Source organism: Camelus bactrianus, chromosome 4 (assembly GCF_048773025.1).
Source record: "Camelus bactrianus isolate YW-2024 breed Bactrian camel chromosome 4, ASM4877302v1, whole genome shotgun sequence".
NCBI classification, from domain to species: Eukaryota; Metazoa; Chordata; class Mammalia; order Artiodactyla; family Camelidae; genus Camelus; species Camelus bactrianus.
The window spans coordinates 46,092,186-46,106,636 of record NC_133542.1 but is presented as its reverse complement, the minus strand read 5'-3'; the positions used below and the strand labels follow the sequence as shown (position 1 = coordinate 46,106,636).

The following is a 14,451-nucleotide window of genomic DNA, read 5'->3' as shown; positions in this document are numbered from 1 at the left end:
TGACAAGTTCACTGTCACTGAGAAGTGGGCCCTACCTATGTCTGTGGCAAAAAACCCACATCTCCCATCCCCGCTCCTCCAAGAACCCATCTAGCCTAGGCTGGAGGAGGCAGAACAGGCCTTCACATTGGATATGGGATTGAAGTTTTAAAATGACCAGGACAGAGGCCTGAGGAACAAAGTGAGGCTGCTTAAGTAGCTGGATGAAAGCACTAAAGGTAAGGATGGAATCAGACAGTGTTGTTATGGGGCTCCGCTACCTCGCTGGAAACGGCTTCCCACCTAGCACAGCCCCAGGCAGTTACTGGAAAAATAAAACTTTTCTTATTTATACCCTAAAAAGTTGAGATTGCAAAACAAAACAAAACAAAAACCAGCTTTATCTTGAGGCAAATACTGTTGGTCTTGGCCTTCTGACACGTGCCCTCCTGCACCTCGACTTGGCTGGGACAGCAATGTCTGCAGTCCCTGACTGGCTAGCTATGGCCATCCTGCTCCCCTTGGCCAGTTGTCTAGGGGTGGGAATACAATCCCATCCTGGTCCAGGAGATACAAGGAACAACTGTTAAGGGATTTCTGAGAAATGTTTTCCTTACTCAGAAGAGGCGCTGGCAGCAAAAGAAGGCATTGTGACTCTTGTCCCTGTTTTATCTTGCTCAGAACCCTGTGTTTGAAGCTCAGCTTAAAGTGGAGATGGCTACAAGGAGACCATGATAAAGCTGTGATCTCTTTACCACGGACATCAAATGAGGATTTGGTGGCATGAATGATGTGCATTTGCTGTCCCTGGTTTACAGAAAAATGATGACTTAGGAGAGACCAACTATTTGGTGTCATCCAGTGACAATCAAGCCTTAAGCCCAGGCACTCTGTCCTGGAGCCCTTGAGAAGCCCCCCATTGAGCTGATTCTGGAGTGAGGCATCCAGGAGGCAAGCAGGACCTTCCCCGAGTTGGCCTGCTTCTTTTTGCACTGATTTAAATTCTGCACTCATCACAGTCTCTCCTCTTTGTTGCCATTTTTGCTCGGGGGACAATAAGTATTTTATTATTAGTCACTTTGGATAATTCCCTGTTTCAATAGCTCCATCTTACAAAGCACCCCACTGGTTGTTCCTGGGCTCTGGTGGCTGATGGCACGACACCTCCAGGTGTGTCCCCAGCTCTGTGCTCACAGGCTGAATTGATTTGGGGGCTACTAGCCTATTAGAGAGATGCATACTCCCCAGAGGACACATCTAGCAGGCTTCTCCTAGGATCTGAGAATCACATTTCCTGTAAGAAATCCATTCCATCTGGTTGAGGTGGGGCTGAAGCTCCCCTAACTCTCCTTTGTCACAGAGGTGGGCATGTGACCCAGGCCAGGCCCATGACCCTCTTGGGGTCCCTTCCTGCCCAATTACTTTCTGTAGGCTGGATAGGAGGCTATTTCATCTGTTTTTCTAGTATCTTGGTTTTGTTACCCACAGCCAGAGGAGCCTCTGAATCTTTCTCTGGAGGAGCCTCTGAATCTTTCTCTGGAGTCCACTTTCTATGTGGTTCCCTCATCTTCTAAATTGTCTTCCTCCTGCAGAACCACTTTCCCCTGGACTTTCAGGCCCTCCTTTACTAGCCCTTGGAGAAATTAAAGGGGCACAGGAACCTCATTTCTCTCTCCCCTACAGCCCCCCTGTCTCCCACAGGATCTCAAGTCAAGGTCCCTATGCAGCCTTGGGCAGAATGCTGGAGAGCCAGCCAGCAGGGCCTCTGTCCTGCTCTGAGGCCAGGAGGCCACTGAGACTCTGTCCACAAGGCAGCCGGGCTGTGCTCACCACAGCCACAGGCAAGTGAGGAGCATGAGCTCCCTGAACTGACCGGACCTGGGCTGTTTCGCCCATAACCAACATCGGAGTTCTCATGGTTGTGTCCTCAGGGCAGGACCCACCTTTAGATCTTTTCTTCCCTTGATACTCCCCCTCTCCATACCCAAGCACCTCTCTCATTTCTCTTATTTTCTTCCCCGGCCGTGAAACTTCTACTGCTTTTCTAATAAGAAATTTAGTCAGTACTGGCTGTGGTCCTATCCTGAAGAGAAAGAACCATTGCGGTAGACTGTTACTATTGTTCAAAATGCTCATGGTCCCTCCCCCAGCTCCTTCTCTCCTCAATACGCACCCCACCCCCATCACCACTACCACCACCAACCAGAAGATGATACATCCCTACCTTTTGAACTCAGGAGTGGCCATGTGACTTGCTTGGGCCAATGAGACGTCGGCAGAAATGGCAGTGTCACTTCTGAGCAGAGCCCTAAGGGCCAGTTGTGGTTTTCTAAGCCATCTTCTTCCCTTTGCGAGGTCAGTCGGTGGGTCCTGGAGATGCAGAGAAGAAGTGCAGCTGACCCCCAGCAGACACGTGATGGGAGTGAGATGGAGGTTTTGGGCTTTAGCCTCACCTGGTTGATAGAACATAGGGCCCTGATCAGCAGGCTCCGTCTCCACAGTGCAAAGCTCCCTCTGCTGCAGGACGTCCCCTGGGGCTGGAATATCGGCCGAGGCAGTGGGAAGTAGAACTGCCTCGTCTGTTCCCAGGTCCAGAAGACCTAGAGCTGGGGTCTTCGTACTTGACTTTCTGCCACAGCCTGGCCTCTGGTCGGACCTGGGTCGGCTCTGACTAGCTCTGTCCCAGCTGCTGCGCTTCCCCAAGAATAACACTCCCATAACTTCTTATTCCAGAGCAAAGGACATAGCTCACCCAAGAGGGATCAGTGTATATTTTGAATATGCATATTGCTTGGAAATACACATCATCATATAAAAATTATTTTATTATAATAGAAAAGCTTTCCAGTATATTGCATTGAAGACATTTATATAGAAAAAGCAATTGCAACAAACATGCTACATCAACACTGAGATATTCTGAAAGCTTTAAGTGCCCACTTTTAAACAAAATTTTGGTATAACAAGCATATCCCTATATATTTTAGAGGGTACACATAACACTGAAAAAAACACTTCGTGTAAAATCTAAGTTCAGGTGCATATAAACAAGAAGTATTACACTGAATAGCTTATTTCAAACTGTGAAACACATTCAAAGTATTCAATTTCTTAGACAACATGCATACATTTAATACTTAGATTGACACTTTTAAATATATAAACCACAATTCTTTATAATTCTGTATCAAAAAAGAAAGTCAGACAGAACACTTATCTACACTGTGCATATCACAAAAAGCAAATGTGTCTTCATGAACAGAAAGTACTGGGTTAACACAAATGATTGTCATTTTACAAATATGGCTATTCACCTTCTTCATAATAAAATAGAAAAATCATGTATTATTTACATGAACTACTAATTATTTCACTTTTTGGCAATTACATAAGTAGCAGCAATTGGTTTAAAGGTTGATATTTAAAAACTCTAAATTTAACTTGAATGATACCAAAGAATATATATCTGGTTAATATAAAAATGCATAATGCAAGATGCTTTGATGCAATATAGCTTCTCCCTTTCACAGACACACATTAGAAACCACTGAGACTGTCACTTACAATATATCATGTGAGTGCCATTTACTTAGCTTGTTTTTGCTTAACACAATAGATGGATTCCTGAATTAGATTTCTGTAAATTAAATTTGCCTGATGATTTATATGAGAATTCCAAAGGTGCCTGATCTTGACTTCATACTCTAATAGCAGTGGCTCTTTGCTGTGACCCTTCACTTCCAGACAGAATAAGGAATTATCTGTAAACAAACACACACACACTCGGGGCACCTTAATACTGAAAAGAACTCTGAAATGAAGTTTCTGTGATACAAAGCCCATGGTAAAATGAGTTATCTTTCTAAAAAGTGATCATCTCATTTATCAACGACATAGAATTTGTTTTAGAGTTGGGGACTCATTCAGGAGCAAAATGTAAATTGTAAGGCAGTGATCTACCAGGAGACATCCTCTTGCCATAAAGGATTTGGAAGAATGTACTGTAACACTGGAAGAAACAAAACAAAAATCCTACTAATATTGGCAATTAAGAAAAATACTGTGTGGTGAATAGAGGTGACAAGTGCTTTGACTTGGCCACTATTCAACTACAAACCTGTAATCCTGCATGTCTTTCCCAAGGTAGAGAAAATTAGATCAAGGATCATTTTGCACTTTTCATGGGCAGTCAATTTTGTGTCCAGACCCTGTGCCAGGCGAGGCCCAGGCAGAGGAGGAAGAGGCAGGAGTGGCAGGGAGGCTGGGCCACAGCAGCAGCCGAGGGCAGGCTGCTGGAGACCTGCACCTGGGAAATGATGAGGGCAGAGAGGGGGACGTGGGCCGCCAGAGTGGGGCTGTCAGAGTTGATAAGGGATTCGATCTTCTCTGCTTCTTTATTGCAGGCCTCGATCTGGGAGAGGATAATCAGATTCTTTTAACATAAAACCACAGCACCCATGAAAAGGTCAAGTCAGACAGATTCCAACATCAAAAATACATTTTCTCTGTTCTTCTCTCAGGTGAAGTAACGTTTTAATATAGTCTTAATTTACTACACAAATAATTACAGCATCAAGGGAGATCATAATCAGAGAAGACATGTATGACCCACACTGCACTGCCCTTTCTTTTCCCACAATCCCGTTCACGGCTTATTCACATTTAGACATTATCTTTTCATGCTTAAACAGTCACAGGGAGTGGCCTTTCAGTGCCAACCTACACATTAAGAAGAAAGCAATTAGACTTGACGAGATTCCTAATTGGGAGAGTTTACAAACCGCTGCGTTCACCCTGTTCCCTTGAGCCGTCACCTATGTTGATGCTGAAACTCAAGCCTGCCTGAGTGAGGTTCACCTCTAGATTGTGAGGAAGTAAAATCAGGGCCCATGAGACCAGCTCTGGGGCTCCCGCTCCCCAGCGGGAGTGCAGCCCTCAGGAGACAGGAGTTTGTTCTGGCCTTGTCACTGTGTGACCTGTGTCAGTCCCTGTGTTAGTCCCTGACCTCCCTGGGCCTCGATGAGCAGATGTCTTCCATCTCTGCACACTCTGAGCCACAGCATCCCAACCTCTTCCCTCAACTGCTCTGTTGTCAAATGTGGACCTGTCTGCAGCTGCTCACCTGCTGCAGCCCCGTCCCTCAGAGACTGCATGCTTTTCTCTTCCATCCCCCAAGCCCCAAGCCTGGCCCAACTTTCCAAATGTCTCCATTTCCTCACCCTCTCCCAAGTCCGCCAAACTTGAAAGGGATAGGATGGCTGCACAAGTGTGCTGAACCCACCTGCAAAGCTTTTGGATAATGATCGACAGGAATGATCAGGATCACAATTTCTGATTCAATGCTGAAGTATCCAAATACGTCACACTGTGGCACAGACACGTGCATGCGGATTTTCTGAAGTATTTCCAGAACTGTTATTGGCTTTTTGTTTGTTACCTAGGAAGAGAAAAAAATTCTATTACCCGAAAAAAAAAAGAATTCCTTATCACTGCCTAAGCTGCCTTGCTACCTTGCCTAAGCCAAGGAGGCTCTTTCAACCAAGGATTCCCTAAGTGCAGGCCCAACAAGGCCTTGCTGGCTGAATTCTGAATATCCACAGAGCCCATCCCAATGGGTTTTTTTCTGACTGCTGAGCTTTGTGGCTGAGATTAAAAAAAAAAAAAAAGTGCTCCTGGTGAGAGTGTTTAAGTGACAGTTCTGAGTTAGAGGCTACAGGGAAATAATTAAAGCCTTCCTGTAAAAATATAGATATTTTAAATCTAAATGGGCATCATTTTCTAGGTAGTGGCAGGTGTTGGCTGGAACCCTGTCTCCACAAGAATGAGCAGCAAAAGTGATGGTCCAGAAAAGGGAAAGGGGCAAAACCATCACGGGAAGGTGGCTGACTGTGGACACACCTCCGGACGAATGGGGACTGCGTGAGGGCAGGTAACCCTGCAACCATCTGGGCGTTTACGTCTCTGACTGCCTGGTTCTGCCTCCAGCCCTCACTCCGCTCACTACACCAGCAGGAGACCTTTTCTAAGAAAGGCCCAGGCTGCCTGATGTCAGAGCAAGGTCACTACACGGCCAGGCTGTAGAGGGAAGGAGCAAAGGACTGGGAGCTAGACAGCCTGAGCTCAAACCCCATTCTCCTGGTTGTGAGCTATATGGCCTTGGGCAAACTGCTTCTGTGCAAATTAGTTTCTTCATCTATAAGTAGGTGAGATGACGGGTTCTATCTGTACAATTACCGAGAGGTTTATCAATACAGTTTCAACAGTATATGGCACCTAAAACAACTTACCTTAGCAATGGTATCCAGTTTCTCTTTGTCAAATAAAACTCTTAACATCCCAGCACATAAAGGGCAACAAGCACCTGTATAACAGAAAACATTTCATGTGTTCAGAATTAGAAAGAAAGAGGATTCAAAATAGTTGGTGAAATTACCAGCCCTCCATTTTGTGCTAGGAATGTTATAGCAGTCTTTCCTGATGACTGTACTTTTATTTATGTTCCCTGACCAACTTGGGGGTCTTACAATCTATACATCTACAAAAATCCTTCCTCCATCGTGCTTTCCTCCTGTGCCACTCCCCAGGAGAGGCAGCTGTGGTGCAACACAGCACAGAGAGCGCTGGCCTCTCAAGAGACGCAGGCCTAGACCCTGCCCTGCTCAGAACTCACTGTGAGACCCCGGGCAAGTGCTTTCCAGTCTGCAAAACATGGGAGCAAGTGTTTCAGGGGTCCGTGAGTGTTTGAGTCACATTTAATTTTAAAAATTATTTTAAACTGCTAAAAATGACAATATATCAGAACATGGTCTCCAGGAGAACAGAGGCTTTGTTTTGCTCACTGCTGTGTCCCCAGTGCCCAGGTGTCCAGCGCACTGTGGAAGCTCAAGTAACATTTGCTGAGTTTGTGGATTGAGGAATGAAATTGTTAGACTCCAGATTACTCTGCTCTGTGCAGATTTGGGATAAAGTCTCTTCTGCCACCTCTGTTCAACTGAAGAATATGAGACTAAGGTAAGCCGTTTAAAAACTGGTGCCGCTTATAATAGCCTGTATGAAACAAGACTTTCTTGATTATAAGCAGCTAAAACAATTAAATTAGATGCTAAGGCCAATCTAAGACAACAAATGTCTTCTGTTTTTCTCAATTTCAAATGTTTGTGTTCATCAAAACGACTTCAATTATTTATTCATTCATTACTAATTCTTTACTCATTAACTTTACAATATGTAAACATTGTGCATTTTAACCAATAACCATAATTTTGGTAATTAAATATTGCCATTTATATATTGGTGTTTGGGGTAAGATTGAAAAAAGTTTTCAGTTTGTTTTTAAACCACCAGATGTCCTCTATGGTAAATCCACAGCTTTTTAAAGCTGACCAGGAGCAGACCCTCTAATCAGCATTAGATGGAATCAAGACCGTGCAAAGTTTAAACAATCCAGTCCACGCTCAGGGACTCAAGTCTCTGGAGACAGATGAGCAAATGTTCGCAGTCCGAGCCCCGCCCCACCCCAAACACCGCCGGCCTACCGGGCGGGAGGATGGGTCTGCACTCGGCCGCTGAGAGCGACGGGCACTTCACAGCAGCGCACTCCGAGGCGGGGCTGTGCTCGGAGAGGGCCCCGACGGCCTGGCAGGGCCCGTAGTAGTCCACTGCCACCCGGTCCGAGTAGGCAGCACACACGCTGCCGTAGGTCTCCCCGTCGTGCCCGCAGATGGGCTCCGTGGCTCTGCAGAAGGGCTGAAGGCAAGCAGAGCACGTTTAGCCTGCAAACCTCTATGTGCACTCTTCTTAACCAACAGTTAAGGTAACCCTATTTTCAGGAAGGAAACAAAGACAGTGTACGTTCTTGGACCTTCTTAGGCCAGCTCCTGAGGCTGCTCACCGCGGGGTGGGGGTGGGGCCACAGGCCTGTCCCAGAATGAAGAGATTGCTCTCTCAGCCTCTGCGGACTTGGGTGCTCGTTCTATGTGAAGTGATACGAGGTAAAAATTCCCCCTCCCTCCAGACTTCTATTATTCCAGAAGAGCCTGTTTTGAAGAAAATAAGACCCATCTTCATGCAAATTTGGAGGCCTTGTCTTATCACTATCATTTCGTGCTGGGTCTGGGATAAGAAGATGGAAGAATGGAGAGATGAGGAGAGCAGATATGGGGTTAGGTTAGGAAGATGCAGCAGAAAACGTGTAGCCACAAAGAGGGAACAAGAGGAAGACTGGGAATTTAGAGCGAAGGTACCGGTGCACTTGCAACCCGAGCTCTGAGGGAAAACAAGCCCAGGGAGACGTCAGCCGGCTGTGGACAGGAGCGCCGGCCCCGGGGGCAGAGGGGCTGGCACACAGGCAGCGGTGTGTGCGGGAGGCCTCAGGGAATTTGTCCTTGGGGTTATTCTTTACCATGAATACAGATTTCACAACTCTAGAAGACTGAAGCATGAGCTGATGTAAGATGACATTAATTTTTAGAGAAATTTTCTGTCACTTTTCAGGACGGCAGGTGCAGCTTCAGTGGGAAGAGCGGGTAGTTTTCACTCGCATTCTTCCTGAGCTGCGTTCTAACAGGGCCCCCAGAACCAGGGGAAGTGACAGTGCTGCTGACTCATGCCAGCGGTGTGAGACTTCAGAGTCTTTTCCTGACGGTTGGGGGCAAGAAGCCACTCTGTTCCTGCTCGGTACACTACACGTGCAAAGGTTCACACACCAGCCAAGGGGCCCTCCAGTGTCAGGAGGAAAAGCCAGCCTTGGGATGGCTCATCTTTGGTGGAGGGCTGAAAGCTCTAGATTTGACAGGGTTCACAGAAGACCCTCAAGGGGTCTCACACTAGTCGCTGACTAGTGTAAAAGATCATAAACTGATTTCATGCTCGGTGTACTTGGGTTTGTCAGGAGACAAGGGTACCTGGCATGGGCCTTTGTATAAGAGGCTTTTCCCTCTCTGGTACAGAGTGCAGAGATTGCTGTGCTCCATGTGGTTTGTGTCACAAACGGGATCTCGGACCTGGTCACAGGTGAGCTGTCTTGGCAAGCACTCATATTGGCTACATCCAAACTTATCAAAAGTCGTCAGGCAGACTTGTGGTTTGGGTATGCATCTGAAAAACACAAATGTGGCACTGTGAGCCAATGTTGAGAGGGACTATGGTGGGGCCGGCAAAGCACTGACGGGGCACAGGAGGCTGAGGAGAAGGCAACAGAACAATCAGAAATAGTCCCTGTGCCCAAGAGCGTACGGAGAGCGGGGAGCCGAGCCACGTGTAAAGCAGGCTATCAGGCAGAAAATCACACACCAAATGCTCATGGGAATGAATCATTCTGATTGTGGTGTCCTGGCTGGAACCAGGAAGATGAGGGCCTGCCAGGCTGAGGGAGCAGCAGAGCAAAGGTGTGATGTCCAATACCCTGTGGTGCTGGGAGAGGGGCCAAGGACTACAGGGGCAGGAGCAGAGGACGCACAGGGTGGAAGAGGCATGAGATAAGGCCATCAAATGGGCTGGGGTCAGATGTTGGAGGCCTTCTAGTTAATAATAAATGAAGCATTTTCAGGGGCTTAATTTTCAGCTTGGCTAATATGAGTCTATCTTAAGAGAAGGCTTCACAATATGTGCTGAAAAATCCAGGCTTCTGTGCTCACAAGGCTGAGGACCCAATGCTGGCTGGCTGCAAATCACCGAGAGAATGCCATTCCATAAAGCTGGGTTTTCCTAGTAATACCTGCACTTTGTTTCATTCTCAACCCCTGAACTACTTCAGAGGGGTTAGAGAGGATGGTTCTTTTCTTCTTTATATTTGTTTTTGCCTCCCTCATTTCTGTAATGGTATTTATAATTTTCTACAAGAAGATAAAAACTATTAAAATGTTTATCCTTCACTGGATATCTGAAATAATAGGATCTACAAATATTAGTCTGTAAAGTAAAAGGATAAGAATATAGTAGCTAGCATTATTTAATTTCAAAAGAAATTACTTCTATTCTTTTTAGGGATAAGCTTCCTGCACTGATAATACCACCACCACCATCACTACTACCATCTGTGGTCACCTTTTCTGATGGGTTTTAGAATCAGAATGCCTGTAAAGAGAAGCTAAGAAAACAGTTCCATTTACAGTCACATCAAAAAGAATAAAATACCTAGGAATAAATCCAAGTAAGTAAGTAAAAGATCTGTACTTGGAAAACTGTAAGACACTAATGAAAGAAACTGAAGATGACACAAACAGATGGAAAGATATACCATGCTCATGGATTAGAAGAACTAATGTTATTAAAATGACCATATTACCCAGGCAATCTACAGATTCAATGCAATTCCTATCAAAATACCATGGCACTTTTCATAGAACTAGAACAAACAATTCTAAAATTTGTATGGAAACATGAGAGACCCTGATCTTGATAAAGAAGGACAAAGCTGAGGGTATCATATGCCCTGATTTTAAACCATACTACAGAGTTACAGTCATCAAAACAGCATGGTATTGACATGAAACAGACACACAGATCAATGAAACAGAATACAGAGCCCAGAAATGAACCCATACTTATATGGACACTTACTGTATGACAAAGGAGGCAAGAATATACAATGGGAAAAAGGTAGCCTCTTCAATAAATGATGTTCAGAAAACTGGGTAGCTACATGCAAAAGAATCAAACTAGACACTTTCTCACACCACACACAAAAATAAATTCAAAATGGATTAAAGACTTAAATGTAAGACTTGAAACCATAAAACTTCTAGAAGAAAATATAGGTAGTATGCTCTTTGACATCAGTCTTAGTAATATTTTTTAGATATGTCTCCACAGGCAAGGGAAACAAAAGCAAAAATAAATAAATAGGACTATATTAAACTAAAAAGCTTTTGTACAGCAAGGGAAACTACCAACAAAATGAAAAGGCTGCTTATTGAATGGGAAAAGATACTTGCAAATGATGTATCTGATAAGGGGTTAATATCCAAAATATACAAAGAACTCATAAAAAACAACCAATCAAAAAATGGGCAGAGGATCTGAATAGGCAATTTTCCAGAGAAGAAATACAGATGGCCCACAGGCACATGAAAAGATCCTCAACATCAGTAATCATCAGGGAAATGCAAGTCAAAACCATAACGAGATATCACTTCACATCTGTCAGAATGGCTATTCTCAAAAAGACAACAAATAGCAAGTGTTGGCAAGGAGTCAGAGAAAAGGGAACCCTTGTGTACTGTTGGTGGGAATGTAAATTGGTGCAACCACTATGGAAAACAGCATGGAGGTTCCTCAAAAAAATTAAAAATAAACTATCATATGATCCATCAAACCCACTTCTGGGTACTTAATCCAAAGAAAATGAAAACACTAACTAGGAAAGATATATGCACCCCTATGTTCATTGTAGTATTATTTACAATAGCTAAGATATGGAAGTAACCTAAGTGCCTATCAACAGATGAATGGATAAAGAAGTTGTGGTATATCTGTTTGTGTATACACACACACACACACACACACACACACACACACGAATATTACTCAGCCATAAAAAAGAATGAAAACTTGCAACAATATGGATGAACCTAGAGGGTGTTAAGCTAAGTGAAGTAAGTCAAACAGAGAAACACAAATACTGTATAATTTCACTTACATGTGGAATCTTAAACACAAAAGAAATGAACAAATGTAACAAAACAGGAACAGAATTATAGATGAAGAGAACAAATAGGTGGTTGCCAGAGGGGAGGCGGGTGGGGAGAGGAGAGAAATTGGTGAGGGAGATTAAGAAGTACAAACTTCCAGGTGCAAAATAAATGAATCACAGGTATGAAATGTACAGTATGGGGAATATAGTCCACAATTATGTAGTATCCTTATATGGTGATAGGTAGTAACTAAACTTATTGTGGTGATCTTTCAAAATGTATGGAAATACTGAATTACCATGTTCTGTACCAGAAACTAAGACAATGTTGTAGGTCAGTTATACTTCAAAACAAACTCATAGAAAAAGATCAGATTTGTGGTTACCAGAGGTGAGGGGGGAGGAGAGGGAGAATTAGATGAAGGTAATCAAAAGGTACAAACTTCTGGTTATAAGACAAATAAGTACTAGAGACGTAATGTATCCCATGATAAATATAATTCACACTGCTGTACGTTATATAAAAGTTGTTAAGAGAGTAAATCCTAAGAGTTCTTATCACAAGGAAAAAATATTTTTTTCTATTTCTTTAATTTCATATCTATATGAAATGATGAATATTCAGTAAACTCATTGTGGTAATCATTACATGATGTATGTGAGTCAAATCATTGTGTTGTACACCTTGAACTTATACAATGCTGTATGTCAAGTATATTTCAATAAAACTGGAAGGAAGAAATCAGGATGCATGTAGTTATAATTTTATGGAAATTTAAGACATTTGAAGAGAAATAATCAAAAAGAATATTTAGAACTTCGTTATCTATTAGCATAGAAGGGAAGAGAACTAAGACTATCAGGAGAAATTTGGTGATTTTTGAAGGAAAAACATTATCAGTTTGACCATACAGAATAAGAGGATCAATATGGAAGGCTGGGAATCGGGAGGGGGGTAAATTAAAATAAACACAATCAGGGAGGAACTTCGTCTTGCTTACTATTGTGTCCTAGTGTCCTGAAAGATGCCTGGTACATCACTAGATACTTGATGAGTGAATACAACTTTAATTTTTTTTTTATTTTCAACTTTTTATTTTTTAAACAATTGTTTTTTGAACAGACAATACAAGCTCTGGTGAAACTGAAAAGACACAAAATCATATATAGTGAAAAGTAAGTCTCCCTCCTACTCTTTATGGCTGAGCCTCCTAGGTCCCTCTGCAGAGGCAACCACTGTTACCAATTTCTTATTTATTCCTCCAGAGATATTTTATGTAAGTATAAGTATTCATATATGCTGATTCAAAGAGTATGTGTATTTAAGATTTGGCAGGCCTGGCCATACTGCCCTCCACGGGGGTGTACCAGTCCTCTCCTCCACCCCTCTTGGGGATGGGCATGGGGGTGCCAGTTACCCTAGATTGTGCTATCAAACTTTCTATCTTTGCCAATCTGGTAGATGGAAAATGGTAAACAATTGTAGTTTCAATTTAATTTACATTTCTCTTAAAATGAGGAAAGTTAACCATTGTGGTAGACTGGCTAGACGTTCATACATCAAATTCATTTAATTTTCTTCCTGGGCATACATCTAGACTACATTTCCCAGCCTCCCTGGCAGTAGTTGTGGCCAAGAGACTAAGTTCTAGACAATGGAATGTGACTGAAATTAGAGATGAATTTTAACCTGGCCTCTAAAAGCTTCTCACGAGCAAACTCCATCATCTCCCTTCTCTTATCTGCTGGACAGAGGACTAGAGGATGTAGGAGATGGCAGATCACTAAACAGAAGGATCCTAAGTCTCTGAATCACCATGTAGAAAGCTGAACACCCAAAAAGGACTGTATCTGAACATCTATTATGTTAAAGTTCTGACATTTTAGGGTTTGTATACAGTTGCTAGAGTTACTCCCCCCAATTAAAAAAGAATCTTTTCAAGTGTTTAAGAACCATCTGTATTTCTTTTTCTATATTTATGTCCTTGGTTCATCTTCTGTTGGTAATTGATTTTTGTCCATTTTTATATTAGGTTGTTGACCTTTTTCATATTGATTTGTAGGGGTTCTTTATATTGTAAAGGACATCAGCTCTTTCTCTGATATTCTTCTCAGTTTGTCATTTGTTTGTTACCATGCAGAAAATTTTCATCTTCATGTAGTTGCATTTTTCAAACTTTTCTTTTATATTGATTATCTATATTATACCCAGCAAGGCCTTTCCATTTTGAGATCTTACTGTTTTATCATAAAAACAAGCTAACCTCATTTAGAAAGGTTAACAAATTGAGGAAAACAAATTAACAAACAAATACCAAAACAATCCTCAATTCTACCTCCCAACACAACTATATTATCCTTTTGCTTATTTCTTACCTTTTTTCTTGTGCACAGCACCCTGTCTTCTGTCCATAGGAACCTTATGGGCTTCATTTTCATGATGTAAACGTTGCCAGATGGGTCACCAATTCTCTTTGCCATTTCTTTTAACACATGAGAAGATACTCCCCTCCCTCCACACTGCACTGGGTTTTCAGGATGGAGAAGCAATTGCTTCTTCTCCACAAAACCTCCATAAGGCAAGGACTGTGGCACTGGGACATGTCCTGCTCAGGTCTCTGAAACCTAAGAGAATCCACAGGACCCTTGCCCCACGGCCACCACGTGCAGAAATCCATCATTAAAATGAGATAAACTGCACTCTGAGCTCCTGAGGAAACCACAAGGAAAGGAGCCCCTAAGCAAATAACTTCATGTAATACTGAAGTTGCACTTTCAGAGACTTCTCATGTCCAATCCCTAAACTGGAGGTAGATGACTAGAATAGCTGCTATTACTAT

The 14,451-nt window shown here is 43.0% G+C and overlaps 1 protein-coding gene across 3 annotated transcripts in view; it reads right to left on the bottom strand.

Annotated features, from left to right (window-relative positions):
- Window positions 1-2,786: 2,786 nt before the first annotated feature.
- The window catches only part of RECK (reversion inducing cysteine rich protein with kazal motifs), a 66,558-nt gene continuing 54,893 nt past the window's right edge, over window positions 2,787-14,451 (bottom strand). For all 3 annotated transcript variants that reach the window (XM_074361828.1, XM_074361830.1, XM_074361829.1), the window contains 5 exons: window positions 8,883-9,075; window positions 7,515-7,725; window positions 6,267-6,340; window positions 5,261-5,416; window positions 2,787-4,390 (listed from right to left, as the gene is read on the bottom strand). In XM_074361828.1, coding sequence (XP_074217929.1) covers window positions 4,169-4,390; window positions 5,261-5,416; window positions 6,267-6,340; window positions 7,515-7,725; window positions 8,883-9,075 — 856 coding nt within the window. In that variant the 3' untranslated portion in view covers window positions 2,787-4,168. The remainder of the gene's footprint in view (window positions 4,391-5,260; window positions 5,417-6,266; window positions 6,341-7,514; window positions 7,726-8,882; window positions 9,076-14,451) is intronic.